This window comes from Mizuhopecten yessoensis, unplaced genomic scaffold (assembly GCF_002113885.1).
Source record: "Mizuhopecten yessoensis strain PY_sf001 unplaced genomic scaffold, ASM211388v2 scaffold716327, whole genome shotgun sequence".
In the NCBI taxonomy this organism is placed as follows: domain Eukaryota; kingdom Metazoa; phylum Mollusca; class Bivalvia; order Pectinida; family Pectinidae; genus Mizuhopecten; species Mizuhopecten yessoensis.
In genome coordinates this window covers 704,178-723,460 of record NW_018480061.1, presented here as the reverse complement: position 1 = coordinate 723,460, position 19,283 = coordinate 704,178, and the positions used below count along the sequence as shown (strand labels likewise).

The 19,283-nt window shown below is 35.9% G+C and overlaps 1 protein-coding gene across 3 annotated transcripts; it reads right to left on the bottom strand.

The window, feature by feature from the left end:
• Positions 1-462: 462 nt before the first annotated feature.
• Positions 463-18,352, bottom strand: LOC110443131 (gamma-aminobutyric acid receptor subunit gamma-3-like). Of its 3 annotated transcripts, none has more exons than XM_021487140.1 (8): positions 18,179-18,352; positions 14,028-14,144; positions 12,542-12,664; positions 11,042-11,452; positions 3,929-4,084; positions 3,278-3,457; positions 2,463-2,510; positions 463-805 (listed from the first exon to the last, which is right to left on the bottom strand). In XM_021487140.1, the coding sequence occupies exons 2-8, from the start codon at positions 14,094-14,096 to the stop codon at positions 710-712; spliced, it is 1,083 nt and encodes a 360-aa protein (XP_021342815.1). In that variant the 5' UTR covers positions 14,097-14,144; positions 18,179-18,352; the 3' UTR covers positions 463-709. The 3 variants fall into 3 exon arrangements, with proteins under 3 accessions (XP_021342815.1, XP_021342813.1, XP_021342814.1); XM_021487138.1 differs by having other exon boundaries at positions 11,042-11,497; positions 18,179-18,351; XM_021487139.1 differs by lacking the exon at positions 18,179-18,352 and adding an exon at positions 16,362-16,453 and having other exon boundaries at positions 11,042-11,497.
• Between the last annotated feature and the right edge of the window lie 931 nt (positions 18,353-19,283).

The following is a 19,283-nucleotide window of genomic DNA, read 5'->3' as shown; positions in this document are numbered from 1 at the left end:
CGGCCTACTTCTTAGTTCGCCAATGTTTCAAAACCATGATTCAGAAGCAATATTTTGGCAAATCATAATGTACCTTAATGTCTTGAAATGCTATCAATATACATAACACAATATTAACGAAGAGGTACAGGTGTGGTTATATCACTTCAAACTTTACCAAGTGTACATATGTGTCCTGCTACCAAAAATTTTGCGAAACGGAGAAATCATTTTTGCTGTAGTTATTTTGATATTAAACCCGTAGAATGACTGGGCCGTCACTGACGTCTTTCACTTCTAATCGTCCATAATTAATTGCGAGCGTAAATTATCAGCTTAGACACGAAATATAAAAGCAGATTTAAAATGTGTTTTGTTTGCCAGTTCCATTACTTGACTTGCATGCAAGTGTGTGTCGGGTATAAAGTGTGTGTCGAGTATAAAGCGTGTGTCGAGTATAAAGTGTGTGTCGGGTATAAAGTGTGTGTCGAGTATAAAGTGTGTGTCGAGTATAAAGTGTGTGTCGGGTATAAAGTGTGTGTCGAGTATAAAGTGTTTCACGAGGTTCTTAGTTCTGTTGTTTATTTTGTAATAAAGAAGACAAATAATGTCTGTAATAGGCAAAATCAAATGCGCTATTGCTTGCAATCGCATTTACTCCGATTCATACTTAATACACCAGAACGCGAGATACTGATGTAATTCCTTTTTCACGTGACAACATCCGGGTTCAGAACTGTGTCGGGTTAATCCGGTTACTGTTTCTGTCCGACTTCACCCGGCGGTTACTTGACCATTTCTGTCCCAGGACCAGCACAGCCTTTTCCTGAATAAACAAACAGAACAGGTGAAGTTTTAAGACTAAGATAAAGACAGTCTAATGTTATACTGACGAACAAGATGCCCATTAACCAACCAGCTGTTAGGTAATGGATATCTTTAAATAGATAAACGGCAGAGTGTTCATGTACGTGTTAATACGTATAAAACATCTGAACGCTTTATTTATTTTACAACAATTATGAGACAAGTTTTTACATCTGATATAAATCACTCTTGTTGACCTGGATGTTATCGCGGGGGGGGGGGTCTTATATTAGTGTGGGAGGAAACCGGAGTACCCGGAGAAAACCCGCATATCGGGCAGGTGACCCCGGTCGCCTTGGTGAAACGCAAGTGCGCTATCCACTGCACCACCCGACCACAATGTATACAGTTCAGCAACGTAGACATCTCAAGTTAGTTTCCATATAATTTCAACATGTCAACTATGAAGTGGAATGCTGTGTAAATATACGAAATCGTTGTTGTCCTTGTGACCATTAGAGAAAATTATTCCCTTTAAAAGAATAGATAACATTGACTAGCATTTGTGAATATATTAACAGAGTAACATATTTAGCTGACGGTAATCTTACATACGGCTACGAATTATAGAAAAACGACACACTGTACATTTTGAATGCGCCATCGAACTAATAGTACCATCAAAAACGAGCGATAAACAATATAGATTGAATTTGGATGAAAACATTATTGAGATATGTCAAAGATATGCAAATAATGGACTCTTTTCTTAAATTCATTTATTGGTTATACTAACAGAGGTGCCCTCTTTGTCTCTCACACTATACTGTCCAGTGTCTTAGCTAAACTGTGCGAAGGGAGATAACTCTACAGATTCGCGAGTCCCCGAACTCAAATCGTTCAAAGGAAGAGAACTCAAACAGCACTAGCGGTTTACAGCTTTTTTATGAAAGTTTTCCTATATGCAGTTACCTCCCTTTTAACTTCCGTTAAGATTTAACTGTAAGAACTGGGCCAGGGCACGTCTGTCAACCAGCTAGCATAATTGGTTAAATTAGAGCGATACTTTTGCAGACGGAAGCTCAGGGATTGAATCCGGATCAAGCCCAGCGTTTTTTTACACTAACATCAACGTTGTTACTTTTTTCATAAAAGTCACGGAAAATATGGTTTTCTCTTCACAAGTGCTTTGTCAAAGCAATACTCATGCCGGAAAAAAACCAGTTTCCAATTCTTAGTACATTGAAACAGTTTAAATAGTGGCGGATTTTTCTCTCTTTTTTTGTGTGAAATAAGAGATCATTTTTAATTCAACACAGATAACTTGGACTCCCTTCCTTAACAAGTGAAACGAAATGAAAATTTTAATTTATATACCGGACAGTGCTGGTTCTTTATGTGGGAGGAAAACGGATAAAATATCGGGAGAAAGCCCACATCTTTATCTGGAAATGTCGTATTTTGTATTGGATATAATTACTGTGTTAACTCAACCAGCACGCGATCAGAACATACGTGTAACTTTCATTGACGTCCCGCAACCTCGGCGGTAACTAAACCGCAACAACAAATGTGACGTCTGACTCTGTGTTATATCAAATAAGGAGTAGAATATGAAAACGTTTTCTCGAATAAGTAACTCACACATAAAAATCACTTATCTCGATAACACTTACTTGGTAAGCTTTCATCTTCATCTCGATTTTCTGTCTCGCAACCAAATACTGTAAATAATATAATCCATATGTAATTTACTTAACATATATCACCTACATACACGTACCTACTGCTATAATGATGGTATGTATAACACATTCTTTTTTACAGCATACGTATTTCGTGACCAATTACTTGTTTTAATATAAACATGTACATCTAATAGGTATTTACAAATTAAACCAATTCAAAGTTACTTCAGCCTTTGGAATTTCGAACAAAAATTCGCGCTCACCAACCAGCCAATCAAAATTGGTTGTTTCATATCTGCATGATCAGAACAACGTGGTTATAGCGTTTTCCTCGTCAATTATGCAGTTCTATAATTATACAGTTGTTAAATATCTTAGTTCCGAGAAAGTATAACAAACATGGGTAACTGGAAAACAGACCAGACACATTCTCCATTATTAATTCACCTGCAGCACTGTTTAAACTTTTCTTCATTACTTCCCATAGCAATGTTACGGAAAGGAAAATTACTGGTCGGGCAGCAATATATTTCGTTACATTAAAGAGGTCGAACAGATATAATCAATATAGTAGGAATTACGATAAAATATACAAGGATGATAAACTGGCTGGAAAATAAACATATATACGGCTTGGTCATTTCTTGATCGATATGAAGAAGGCTAGTTGAATTAGGACACTTACTGTACAATTTGGAACACACTATTACACTCCAACATGAAAATCTATAACGAACTTGTGTCGACGTCTATTGCCTTCAAATGATTAACACGGAGACGCGAAATGATGCAGAATGTCTTACCCTGATGAGGACGGTAAGGAAGAACAGAAGCTGAAATGAGGAGTACAGGATGATGAAGAAGATAAAGGCCCAAAAATCGTGTTGACCGTCAGCCGCTGTACCGTCGTCGATCTGTGAACCGCCCGCGTGCCACACGCTCACGAGGAAGTTGAAGATCATGCAGAACAAGATGTATTTGTCCTGTGGGGAAGATGTCGTAAACATATAAGTGTTGTTGTTTTCATCAAGTGCCGGTCAATGTATTGGTTATACAATAAATTAAATTAACTTCGGTTGTTTCCGTAAGTATTCGGGTGAGGACGTGTCTGGTGGATCTCACGTGGTGTAGGGTATATATATAGGGAGCACGCGCTAATTGCGCTCTTTCGAGTTCGTTGCTCATCACTATGTATTTTTTCTTATCTATAGTGCAAGGTTGTTTTTGGATAAACATATTTAAATGCAATTATTTGGTGACGTATGTTGGCCAGTGGGAGTAGGCTATAGTGGTTAGGTGTGGTTTGTATTTGGTTGTGGATTGTTATAAAGGAATTAGCAACGAGCTATAATCCCATATATGTCTTGTGTTATCATTTGAATATAATTGATTTATATTTTGAAGAATATAATGAGGGAAAATATAACAGAGACGGTTTGAAATATTAAACGTACCAGCTTTGTCAGGTAGGATATTTTAGGCAGGCTCTGATTGGCCACGAACCTGAACGTGACCCCGGTGAGCGTTAGAGTGAAGGCCAGCTGTAGACGGTTCTGTGGAAGGGTCCGGTCAACAGAGAAAGTGGCGAACGACAGCGTGCTGATGATGAACTGTAAAAAACAGGTACATGTAGAAATACCTAATGACAAAACGACATGTATCTATAAAAAATAAAAAAACAGCATAATGTGTGTGCCTCCTATCGACAGCTAAGGTCATGCAAGGACGTGGTCCTTTGTGTGTTGTGTATGCGTGCATGTGTGCATGTGTGTATGTGTGTATATGTGCCGGAGACAAGGGTATATTGGCGTATTTGCCTCCTTGTGATAGCACGGATCTGCTGCCGACGTTAACGTACTACATATGTACCTCACTGATATATCTTGCCAATAGCACCAATCATAGCATTCCGTCCGCTCATGTTATACTCAAAAACGTTTTACGAAGGAAATGGTAAGATTATTTACGTCTTAGCATGAAAGACGAATGTTTCAAACTATAACTAATATTTATAACTGTTCAACAACATTTCTAATGTTTCCAAGAAAGACACAGTCAGGATATGATTGCAAAACTTCCGGACGAATGTTTAGCATTAGATGAACAGCGTGGTTATGAACTAATGAAGTGAAGTATATTAAGGGGGACATGTAACATTCCAGGTGTAACAACGGGCATATCAGATTTAATTCAGTTGCGTTCTTGCTCAAACGCAGACGACAAGAACGACCGTCTCTATTTCTGCAGGGGATTCCCACACTAGTCGCAAAATATACAGATATGAATTATTTTCTCAATCCCCTAATCGCTGCGACTTTCTAATTCTGTAGTTTGTTGGTATATGATAGATTAAAACCTGTTCATGCGACCAACTCTACTAAGTGACAACCGGTGTAAAGAGACTACATCTATTGGTTCTAAATGTACTACATGTAGTCAGTTTTTAACCTGAAATAAGAGACCATCAGTGTTAAGAGATCCTGAGTTCTGGAATCGTGTGTGGCTTTATTTGGGTTAAGCGTCGAATTGACAGATACATATGTAACATAGTTTTGGGATATGTCCCCATGTGTGTAATGTATGGTTGTAATGTATGGCTGTAATGTATGGTTGTAATATATGGTTGTAATGTATGGTTGTAATGTATGGTTGTAATGTATGGTTGTAATATATGGTTGTAATGTATGGTTGTAATGTATGGTTGTAATATATGGTTGTAATGTATGGTTGTAATGTATGGTTGTAATATATGGTTGTAATGTATGGTTGTAATGTATGGTTGTAATATATGGTTGTAATGTATGGTTGTAATGTATGGTTGTAATATATGGTTGTAATGTATGGTTGTAATATATGGTTGTAATATATGGTTGTAATGTATGGTTGTAATGTATGGTTGTAATATATGGTTGTAATATATGGTTGTAATATATTGTTGTAATGTATGGTTGTAATATATTGTTGTAATGTATGGTTGTAATGTATGGTTGTAATGTAAGGTTGTAATGTATGTCTGTAATGTATGGTTGTAATGTATGGTTGTAATATATGGTTGTTATGTATGGTTGTAATTTATGGTTGTAATATATGGTTGTAATGTATGGTTGTAATGTATGGTTGTAATATATGGTTGTAATGTATGGTTGTAATGTATGGTTGTAATATATGGTTGTAATGTATGGTTGTAATATATGGTTGTAATGTATGGTTGTAATATATGGTTGTAATGTATGGTTGTAATATATGGTTGTAATGTATGGTTGTAATATATGGTTGTAATGTATGGTTGTAATATATGGTTGTAATGTATGGTTGTAATATATGGTTGTAATGTATGGTTGTAATATATGGTTGTAATGTATGGTTGTAATATATGGTTGTAATGTATGGTTGTAATATATGGTTGTAATGTATGGTTGTAATATATGGTTGTAATGTATGGTTGTAATATATGGTTGTAATGTATGGTTGTAATATATGGTTGTAATGTATGGTTGTAATATATGGTTGTAATGTATGGTTGTAATATATGGTTGTAATGTATGGTTGTAATATATGGTTGTAATGTATGGTTGTAATATATGGTTGTAATGTATGGTTGTAATATATGGTTGTAATGTATGGTTGTAATATATGGTTGTAATGTATGGTTGTAATATATGGTTGTAATGTATGGTTGTAATATATGGTTGTAATGTATGGTTGTAATATATGGTTGTAATGTATGGTTGTAATATATGGTTGTAATGTATGGTTGTAATATATGGTTGTAATATATGGTTGTAATGTATGGTTGTAATGTATGGTTGTAATATATGGTTGTAATGTATGGTTGTAATATATGGTTGTAATGTATGGTTGTAATATATGGTTGTAATGTATGGTTGTAATATATGGTTGTAATGTATGGTTGTAATATATGGTTGTAATGTATGGTTGTAATATATGGTTGTAATGTATGGTTGTAATATATGGTTGTAATGTATGGTTGTAATATATGGTTGTAATGTATGGTTGTAATATATGGTTGTAATGTATGGTTGTAATATATGGTTGTAATGTATGGTTGTAATATATGGTTGTAATGTATGGTTGTAATATATGGTTGTAATGTATGGTTGTAATATATGGTTGTAATATATGGTTGTAATGTATGGTTGTAATGTATGGTTGTAATATATGGTTGTAATGTATGGTTGTAATATATGGTTGTAATGTATGGTTGTAATATATGGTTGTAATGTATGGTTGTAATATATGGTTGTAATGTATGGTTGTAATATATGGTTGTAATGTATGGTTGTAATATATGGTTGTAATGTATGGTTGTAATATATGGTTGTAATGTATGGTTGTAATATATGGTTGTAATGTATGGTTGTAATATATGGTTGTAATGTATGGTTGTAATATATGGTTGTAATGTATGGTTGTAATGTATGGTTGTAATATATGGTTGTAATGTATGGTTGTAATATATGGTTGTAATGTATGGTTGTAATATATGGTTGTAATGTATGGTTGTAATATATGGTTGTAATGTATGGTTGTAATATATGGTTGTAATGTATGGTTGTAATATATGGTTGTAATGTATGGTTGTAATATATGGTTGTAATGTATGGTTGTAATATATGGTTGTAATGTATGGTTGTAATATATGGTTGTAATGTATGGTTGTAATATATGGTTGTAATGTATGGTTGTAATATATGGTTGTAATGTATGGTTGTAATGTATGGTTGTAATATATGGTTGTAATGTATGGTTGTAATATATGGTTGTAATGTATGGTTGTAATATATGGTTGTAATGTATGGTTGTAATATATGGTTGTAATGTATGGTTGTAATATATGGTTGTAATGTATGGTTGTAATATATGGTTGTAATGTATGGTTGTAATATATGGTTGTAATGTATGGTTGTAATATATGGTTGTAATGTATGGTTGTAATATATGGTTGTAATGTATGGTTGTAATATATGGTTGTAATGTATGGTTGTAATGTATGGTTGTAATATATGGTTGTAATGTATGGTTGTAATATATGGTTGTAATGTATGGTTGTAATATATGGTTGTAATGTATGGTTGTAATATATGGTTGTAATGTATGGTTGTAATATATGGTTGTAATGTATGGTTGTAATATATGGTTGTAATGTATGGTTGTAATATATGGTTGTAATGTATGGTTGTAATATATGGTTGTAATGTATGGTTGTAATATATGGTTGTAATGTATGGTTGTAATATATGGTTGTAATGTATGGTTGTAATATATGGTTGTAATGTATGGTTGTAATATATGGTTGTAATGTATGGTTGTAATATATGGTTGTAATGTATGGTTGTAATATATGGTTGTAATGTATGGTTGTAATATATGGTTGTAATGTATGGTTGTAATATATGGTTGTAATGTATGGTTGTAATATATGGTTGTAATGTATGGTTGTAATATATGGTTGTAATGTATGGTTGTAATATATGGTTGTAATGTATGGTTGTAATATATGGTTGTAATGTATGGTTGTAATATATGGTTGTAATGTATGGTTGTAATATATGGTTGTAATGTATGGTTGTAATATATGGTTGTAATGTATGGTTGTAATATATGGTTGTAATGTATGGTTGTAATATATGGTTGTAATGTATGGTTGTAATATATGGTTGTAATGTATGGTTGTAATATATGGTTGTAATGTATGGTTGTAATATATGGTTGTAATGTATGGTTGTAATATATGGTTGTAATGTATGGTTGTAATATATGGTTGTAATGTATGGTTGTAATATATGGTTGTAATGTATGGTTGTAATATATGGTTGTAATGTATGGTTGTAATATATGGTTGTAATGTATGGTTGTAATATATGGTTGTAATGTATGGTTGTAATATATGGTTGTAATGTATGGTTGTAATATATGGTTGTAATGTATGGTTGTAATATATGGTTGTAATGTATGGTTGTAATATATGGTTGTAATGTATGGTTGTAATATATGGTTGTAATGTATGGTTGTAATATATGGTTGTAATGTATGGTTGTAATATATGGTTGTAATGTATGGTTGTAATATATGGTTGTAATGTATGGTTGTAATATATGGTTGTAATGTATGGTTGTAATATATGGTTGTAATGTATGGTTGTAATATATGGTTGTAATATATGGTTGTAATGTATGGTTGTAATGTATGGTTGTAGTGTATGGTTATAATATATGGTTGTAATGTATGGTTGTAATGTATGGTTGTACTGTATGGTTGTAATATATGGTTGTAATATATAGTTGTAATGTATGGTTGTAATATATGGTTGTAATATATGGTTGTAATGTATGGTTGTAATACATGGTTGTAATATATGGTTGAAATGTATGGTTGTAATATATTGTTGTAATGTATCGTTGTTATATATTGTTGTAATGTATGGTTGTAATATATCTTTGTAATGTATGGTTGTAATATATCTTTGTAATGTATGGTTGTAATATATTGTTGTAATGTATGGTTGTAATATATCGTTGTAATGTATGGTTGTAATATATGGTTGTAATGTATGGTTGTAATGTATGGTTGTAATGTATGTCTGTAATGTATGGTTGTAATATATGGTTGTAATGTATGGTTGTAATATATTGTTGTAATATATTGTTGTAATGTATGGTTGTAATGTATGATTGTAATATATGGTTGTAATGTATGGTTGTAATGTATGCTTGTAATATATGGTTGTATGAGAGCCGGGGGTTGTATGTTGGTTTTTTCCCGAGAATGGTCTCTCAATATAGGTCTGACGTAACAGGTTACTCATCGTGATGATAATGATGTTCCAAACGATTAACATGAATTGACGTGTTGCTATACCGGAATGGTCTTTTAATACATGTCTGACGTAACAGGTTACTCACCGTGATGATGATGTTCCAAACGAAGAACACGAATTGACGTGTTGCTATACGGGAAGGGTCTCTTAATACAGGTCTGACGTAACAGGTTACTCACCGTGATGATAATGATGTTCCAAACGAAGAACATGAATCGACGTGTTGCTATACCGGAATGGTCTCTTAATACAGGTCTGACGTAACAGGTTACTCACCGTGATGATAATGATGTTCCAAACGAAGAACACGAATTGACGTGTTGCTATACGGGGGGGGTCTTTTAATACAGGTCTGACGTAACAGGTTACTCACCGGGATGATAATGATGTTCCAAACGAAGAACATGAATCGACGTGTTGCTATACCGGAATGGTCTCTTAATACAGGGCTGACGTAACAGGTTACTCACCGTGATGATAATGATGTTCCAAACGAAGAACACGAATTGACGTGTTGCTATACGGGGAGGGTCTTTTAATACAGGTCTGACGTAACAGGTTACTCACCGTGATGATAATGATGTTCCAAACGAAGAACACGAATTGACATGTTGCTATACGGGGAGGGTCTCTTAATACAGGTCTGACGTAACAGGTTACTTACCGTGATGATAATGATGTTCCAAACGAAGAACATGAATCGACGTGTTGCTATACGGGGATGGACTTTTAATACAGGTCTGATGTAACAGGTTACTCACCATGATGATAATGATGTTCCAAACGATGAACACGAATTGACGTGTTGCTATACGGGGAGGGGCTTTTAATACAGGTCTGACGTAACAGGTTACTCCCCGTGATGATAATGATGTTCCAAACGAAGAACACGAATTGACGTGTTGCTATACGGGGAGGGGCTTTTAATACAGGTCTGACGTAACAGGTTACTCCCCGTGATGATAATGATGTTCCAAACGAAGAACACGAATTGACATGTTGCTATACGGGGAGGGTCTCTTAATACAGGTCTGACGTAACAGGTTACTTACCGTGATGATAATGATGTTCCAAACGAAGAACATGAATCGACGTGTTGCTATACGGGTATGTCTCTTAATACAGGTCTGACGTAACAGGTTACTTACCGTGATGATAATGATGTTCCAAACGAAGAACATGAATCGACGTCTTGCTATACCGGGATGGTCTCTTAATACAGGTCTGACGTAACAGGTTACTTACCGTGATGATAATGATGTTCCAAACGAAGAACATGAATCGACGTGTTGCTATACGGGGATGGACTTTTAATACAGGTCTGATGTAACAGGTTACTCACCGTGATGATAATGATGTTCCATACGATGAACATGAATTGACGTTTTGCTATTCGGGGATGTCTCTTAATACATGTCTGACGTAACAGGTTACTCCCCGTGATGATAATGATGTTCCAAACGAAGAACATGAATCGACGTGTTGCTATACGGGGATGGACTTTTAATACAGGTCTGATGTAACAGGTTACTCACCATGATGATAATGATGTTCCAAACGATGAACACGAATTGACGTGTTGCTATACGGGGAGGGTCTTTTAATACAGGTCTGACGTAACAGGTTACTCCCCGTGATGATAATGATGTTCCAAACGAAGAACACGAATTGACGTGTTGCTATACGGGGAGGGTCTCTTAATTCAGGTCAGACGTAACAGGTTACTCACCGTGATGATAATGATGTTCCAAACGAAGAACATGAATTGACGTGTGGCGATACAGCTGACACGTAACACCGGAAACTCGACGTTCTTACTCTGGGTAAACTCCTTCCGTATAACACTCTTGTTGCTTTCCACATGGTCACTAAGAAACCACTCCTGTTCGTCGGCAAAGCTGGCCACATTAATTGTTGACAAGTCTTGATTGTCCTCCTCAAGTATAACCTCCTTTACCGGCAGATCTGACGTCATAAGTATACTGAGGTCTTGCGAATCAAAAGGGAAATCCTCGAGTTCCATTTTCTCCGTGAACGTTCCGCTAATGCGTCGTCTCTCAACTATAAAGGCTTCACCGGATTTTCCAAAACGAATCTCATTCCATTTGTTTCTCTTTGTTGACGAAGTCAGGTTTTGTATCTGAATATTTGGATTCCAATATTTGTTGAAGTCCACCTTTTCACTCTTGGATAGGACAAAACACATGAATACTTATCTTATTCTTAAAATAAATAAACATTACAATGCATACAGAAGGCGAAATTAACTTCATTAAAATTACTTTAAATAATCATTATATCAAGGGATTTATAAATAGTATATAAAGTTTTGCATAAATATAATATCAAGGGCTGCATACATATTGTATCATGGGTTGTATACTTATCATATCCTGGGTTGTATGAATATTTTGCAAGCGTTGCATGTTTATAATATCAAGGGTTGCATAAATAATTCGACCTGAAGACAATTTTGGCCAAGGATTGAACAAAAATCGAAGAACAAGAATAGAAGCGTGTACGTGACTAGTCTACACATTAGCATGAAGGTCTGTGGTCAAGCAGTTTAATTAAATATAATATCAAAAGTTAAAAGTTATCGCGGTCAGTTGTAGTATGTGTCGCCGTCAGTTGTATTATGTGTCACCGTCAGTTGTATTATGTATCGCCGTCAGATTTATTATGTGTCGTTATATGTTGTATTATGTGTCGTTATATGTTGTATTATTTGTCGCCGTCAGTTGTATTATTTGTCGCCGTCAGTTGTATTATGTATCGCCGTCATTTGTATTATGTGTCGCGGTCAGTTGTATTATGAGTCGCCGTCAGTTGTATTATTTGTCGCCGTCAGTTGTATTATTTGTCGCCGTCAGTTGTACATATTATGTATCGCCGTCATTTGTATTATGTATCGCCGTCAGTTTTATTATGTGTCGCCGTCAGTTGTATTATTTGTCGCCGTCAGTTGTACATATTATGTGTCGCCGTCAGTTGTATTATTTGTCGCCGTCAGTTGTACATATTATGTGTCGCCGTCAGTTGTACATATTATGTGTCGCCGTCAGTTGTATTATGTGTCGCGGTCAGTTGTATTATGAGTCGCGGTCAGTTTTATGGTCGCCGTCAGTGTGTATTATGTTTCGTCGTCACTTTCCCCCCGTGAATCACAATATCATATTACTTTGCTAGTGTCCATAACTTATTTTCTGTGATCTTAATATCATCTTACTTTGCAACTGTCCAGAACTTGCTCCCGCCATCTTGCCTGTATAAAGACGTCAGCCACAAACTGCTCCTTCACCGTCTCTATCTCGCCGAGTTTCAGAAACACTACTTTTACATATACCGTTTTCTGCAAGATAAATTATTCCGATTTGTACTTTGAATTGTTGTTTTATATTTTCTTGATTTGTTTATTTATTTTGAGAACAATGTCCTTGCAAGAGTAAGTGTCATAAGATAATGAGTGCATAGGGAGACATCGGAAAAATAGATTGGAAAGAAAGAAGGTAGACAAGAAACTGGAAAATATGTCTTACAAGTAGGCAGCAAACCGTTTTCGTCTTCCTGTATGATACACGGAAGAAAACGCCAGATTCTGCAGGGCCCAACATTAGTGACCTTAACGATACACTTAAATAGACGACAAGGACGAAACCACCCAGGACTCTGCAGGGAGCCCAAATAAGTCGCCCCGTACGATCATGCAGTGGGATATATCAGCTATATTTCATGTTTGTTTTGAAAAATATTTCAAAGTATGAATGCACTGATAGCGGATTTGCTAAAATTTAAAATATTCTTCCTGATCAAAGAGATTTGTGACGGGCACTTTTTGTACACCCAAAAACTAAAGTTAGACGGGAGACTACAGGGTAATAATAGCAGAAGTGTTGGTGACAGGGAATGATGTCCCTGGTGACAGGGAATGATGTCCCTGGTGACAGGGGATGATGTCCCTGGTGTTACTATGGGGCATCCTGTGAAATGTCGTGTTTTGAATAGCACCTAAGGAGAGACAATCTCGACGAATCGAGTAGTTCTGCAGGCACTCCCGCTATAAGTTGCCTGCCGCGGAAGGTATCGTCTGTTGTGTAGCACTGTAAAACAACAACAGCATGAACACAAAAACAAACGTAGAAGTCAATAGAGACAAGAACATGACCTATGGGGAGTACTTCAAAAAAAGATGTTGACGAAATAAAGTCTAATATTGAAAGCGTTTGATTGTCCTCGAAACAGCCAGGGTTATATAAGGACGGGTGCCTAGGGAGACGCCACCAGAAAGAGAAAATATATCGAGAGGAAAGTATGCAGGAACGATAGAAACATAAAAATACCCAAGGTTTTGCAATGGGGGCAGCAGATCAATTGTTTGGTATCTGCCATGCGCACTAAGTAGAAGACTAATAAGAAAACCCCTGATTCTGCCAGACGCCTTTTGCGGTACACATACAGTGGGACACATCAAGTCTTTTATTGATTTCTTCAATGTCCTCTTAACAGAAGAACAAGGAAGAAACCACCCCCGATTCGGCAGGATGAATATATTACCGAGTAGTACGTACAGTTCCGTACACGTTCGCTGTTCCAACTTGGACCCAAACGCTACGGAAATGATACGCAAACGATACGCTGAAAGTGGAACAGCGAACGTGTATTACGGGTCTGTTTAATACTATACGACGGCGATATCCTATTCTCAGTATACAGACCGGCTGTTTTCCCGGGACTGCTCCCTCTACATCCGGGTGTTCCTGCTCCGATACTTCCGAAAGGTCCATGTCGTATGTCAGACAACGACTCGCATCTACCAAACCTTTCTGTCGAATCTGTAAAACAATTTGAACAACATTGCGAATTAGTATTGACAGATTGTAATAATTTATTTAATAATACATTTCATAAAAAAGACATACTGGAAATGATCGCTGAAGTAAAATGTTCACCCTTCGTTCAGTGTTTTGTTAGAATTACATTATTGCTCCGCATTGACTCTGGGCTCAAACAAATATAGCTATAAACACCAATTTTAAAGACTGATTTGTTTTGGTCAACGTTTATATATCGAACTGATCATAAAAATGATACGGAAATTGTATAAAACAGACGTTTAATATTTAGCATAGTATACACTTTGTCACGAGGGTTTATACAGGACCGTAAACTGTTATCTCAGTCATCTCCACCAACCCGCCATTGTACAATTTGATAAACGATACTTAGAGAGTGAATATGATAAAACGATTTACGTATGTATTTCCGTACGTAAAGCACAAAATACGAAACTTACAATATTTCGGTATAATGCTAACGTTATAACTAACCCAAATCATCCCCTACTGTTTGTGTGCTATTACTTCTTGCTACTAACTAATGGGCCGCTATGCCTTGATTAATGAACTAAATGAATACACAATAACCTTATCGATGTAACTAAATAGCACCGTACGCTAGTGGTGTTTACCGACGTCGTCAATCCACGGTATACTAAACATATATACATATCAACAATACCCAGCGATTTCTATACACCCATTATCTCGTGATTTCGTGTATAATTACTGTACGTCAACGTGGCACATACACAAAGGATGCATCACAATCGTCAACACACTTGACTCTATACATGTTTGAATTTCTAAAATTCATTGTTAGTTACAGTGTATCGTTAAACACTCAGATCTGAGCGATACAGCATCGTCTAATACAATTTATCCACATTATCCATTCACTATACACATATTTGTATATTTAACCTAACAGATCAAATGTATGTGATTTGTTATGATGAATGATATAATAGCATTCTTTCCAGTTAAAAAATCAATTGTTTAATCAAGCCATTGTAGAAATCTAGATAGGCTGAAATATTAGAGGTAGCCGACAATTAGTTCGGTATGAGGGATAATTGAGAAACCCAAGGTGGTACACGTAGTTAAAACAAAATCTCAAGTAACAGTGTATGCCCAGTAAAATATGGAAGACGAACAGCCCAATCAGATAAAGGGGATATCGGTAAAACGACCATATATCACTGCATGTAACAGCATTAATAACACCATATACGGGTCCATTAATAACACCATATACATGTCCATTAATAACACCATATACAGGTCCAGTTATGTCCTCTACATAGAGTTGTAACATTGTTTAGCATTGGTTTAGTTTGGTTTTATTTTGTTTAACGTCCTATTAACAGCTAAGGTAATTTAAGGACGTGCCTCCATGTATGTTGTTAATGCGCGCGTGACATAAAATATACAGTTTTTCCTAATATAAATGGGATATTTGGATTGTCCATTAATAAATATAATTTTTCATTACTATCACAACCTTTGAAAGTATCACAAGAGTTCTGCATCTGATGAAATAGACTAAGTCTTTGGTCACTATACAAAGGACAGTCGCATAAAAAATTAACTTCAGTCTTCACTGAGTTAGTGCAGAAAAACAAAACCGCTCATGTAAAGGAGTTGGAGGTCTACTATATCGCCCAGTCTCTATCCTTAAAGGAGCACTACCACATCTGAGCTTGGTTAGAGCACCACGGTAAGGTCCAGTCATATTATGTTTAACATAGTGTTCTGGTTTTAAATCTTTCTTGTATTTCCTGTTTAGTTTGATTTTATTTTGTTTAACGTCCTATTAACAGCTAAGGTCATATAAGGACGTGCCTCCATGTGTGTTGTTGATGCGTGCGTGTGTGAATGTGTGCTGGAACTAGGATATTTTGGTGTATTTGTCTCCTCGTGATAGCGCGGATCTAATACCAACTTTATAGCTCTATCTCGCCGCAATGCCATGCCGCATGCACCCAGCACAGCATTCCGCCCGGTCACATTATACTGACAAAGGGTTAATCAGTGGTTGCCATTACCCTTAATGTTGAACGTTAAACAGGGATAAATGCCACACAGCGTTATAACGACCTACCATTACTCTGCAGCTATAGTTTGAAGAATGATTTACATAGCGATGAACTTTCCGTATTACACGAACCACTGATTTGTGTGCAATAACCATGAAGTTTTGCCAGTATTTACCAATATATATGAAGAGAAACCGCTTCCTGCGTGAAAATTCTGGTTCACATAATTAGGTCACACAGGGTCCGTTCTATGTAGGTTGTATACAAGTGGACAGACGTAGCACGGTCAGCATTAGTATCTTATCAGCTTACCGAAACATGACGGTAAACAAGGAATCAGTTGTCATATGTTAACCGATAGTAAAAACAAATCAATCTGCATTAGTACCTTAGCAGCTTACCGAAACATGACGGTAAACAAGGAATCAGTTGTCATATGTTAACCGATAGTAAAAACAAATCAATCTGCATTAGTATCTTAGCAGCTTACCGAAACATGACGGTAAACAAGGAATCAGTTGTCATATGTTAACCGATAGTAAAAACAAATCAATCTGCATTAGTATCTTAGCAGCTTACCGAAACATGACGGTAAACAAGGAATCAGTTGTCATATGTTAACCGATAGTAAAAACAAATCAATCTGCATTAGTATCTTAGCAGCTTACCGAAACATGACGGTAAACAAGGAATCAGTTGTCATATGTTAACCGATAGTAAAAACAAATCAATCTGCATTAGTATCTTAGCAGCTTACCGAAACATGACGGTAAACAAGGAATCAGTTGTCATATGTTAACCGATAGTAAAAACAAATCAATCTGCATTAGTATCTTAGCAGCTTACCGAAACATGACGGTAAACAAGGAATCAGTTGTCATATGTTAACCGATAGTAAAAACAAATCAATCTGCATTAGTATCTTAGCAGCTTACCGAAACATGACGGTAAACAAGGAATCAGTTGTCATATGTTAACCGATAGTAAAAACAAATCAATCTGCATTAGTATCTTAGCAGCTTACCGAAACATGACGGTAAACAAGGAATCAGTTGTCATATGTTAACCGATAGTAAAAACAAATCAATCTGCATTAGTATCTTAGCAGCTTACCGAAACATGACGGTAAACAAGGAATCAGTTGTCATATGTTAACCGATAGTAAAAACAAATCAATCTGCATTAGTATCTTAGCAGCTTACCGAAACATGACGGTAAACAAGGAATCAGTTGTCATATGTTAACCGATAGTAAAAACAAATCAATCTGCATTAGTATCTTAGCAGCTTACCGAAACATGACGGTAAACAAGGAATCAGTTGTCATATGTTAACCGATAGTAAAAACAAATCAATCTGCATTAGTATCTTAGCAGCTTACCGAAACATGACGGTAAACAAGGAATCAGTTGTCATATGTTAACCGATAGTAAAAACAAATCAATCTGCATTAGTATCTTAGCAGCTTACCGAAACATGACGGTAAACAAGGAATCAGTTGTCATATGTTAACCGATAGTAAAAACAAATCAATCTGCATTAGTATCTTAGCAGCTTACCGAAACATGACGGTAAACAAGGAATCAGTTGTCATATGTTAACCGATAGTAAAAACAAATCAATCTGCATTAGTATCTTAGCAGCTTACCGAAACATGACGGTAAACAAGGAATCAGTTGTCATATGTTAACCGATAGTAAAAACAAATCAATCTGCATTAGTATCTTAGCAGCTTACCGAAACATTACGGTAAACAAGGAATCAGTTGTCATATTTTAACCGATAGTAAAAACAAATCAATCTGCATTAGTACCTTATCAGCTTACTGAAACATTACGGTAAACAAGGAATCAGTTGTCATATGTTAACCGATAGTAAAAACATATCAATCGTGACCCGGGATTTCAAACGATCGCTTTCAGAAAATACACTGAAAAGTGTGAATATCGCTTTACATACTTTCAAATAATAATAATGAAAACAATCGACTTACCTGAGGTAGCTAGATCATTGTACACTACGGTCTCCATAGACTTATAAACCCTACGACGTCAAACCCGTACAACTCATAACAAAACACCTAGTATTACCAATGGACTCCCCCCACTACCTACATGTATACGTAGACTACACATTTTGTAGATATAACAAGCATGTCGTTAATACACATGTCCCAAAACAGGGGCTATAACGGGTACCTTGTCTACATATATATCCTTAATCTAAAACATTCTGATTTAGTATATATTCATATAGTAAGAGAATTATTTAAATGTAATGTTTCCTTTTCGAACGAAGAGCAGTATAGTTAAATTTCATATGTGATATACAGTTTACAATATATTTAATAGTACCCTGTCCATAGGAGTTCTATTAGTTCTATTGTTAAAGGTCTAGTTTTAGATTGTAATACAGTCATTACACCACGTAGGGACACAGTCGTGTGTGACCAGCCCTGTTTCCGTCTATACAACAGAGCCGGTAATATACACATACGGTAATTGATTGTATGTAGACCTTTTGTGTATTGAATCATTAGCTAGGTGGTGTGTTTGTAAGAAATGTATATTCAACAGCCACTTAAAGTGTACCCTGAACGTTTTGCTATATCAAGCTATGAAAATGCTTCATATTATAAAATAAATGGCTAAGAAAGTGCGAACGTCGTAGTTGACTCGTTTCAGAGATATTGTGATTTATCTGAAAAAACACACCTTTGGCTCAGCGGCGATCGCCTCGATATAGGTAGCCCACATCTGTGACGTCACAAGTTCAACCCTGTCAAAACAGCCCTATAGGAATATAGACTGGAAGATATGCCAGGCCGCCCATTCAACTTCATGATAGACTGTGTACTCATTGTGACATGAGGAAAGTCGAAGACGAAAAACATTTCGTAATTGAGTGCAAACTGTACAGTGATTTAAGATATAATTTGCGAAATCAAGCCTGTGGTGTTAAAGAGGGGTTCTTAATGCAGGACAGTGACACACAGTTCCTTAACATAATAAAAAATGGTGTACTCCAGCCAAATATAGGTCAATTTATTTTTAACGCGTTCAAGCGTAGAAAACTATACATGCAGTAATCTAAGTAAT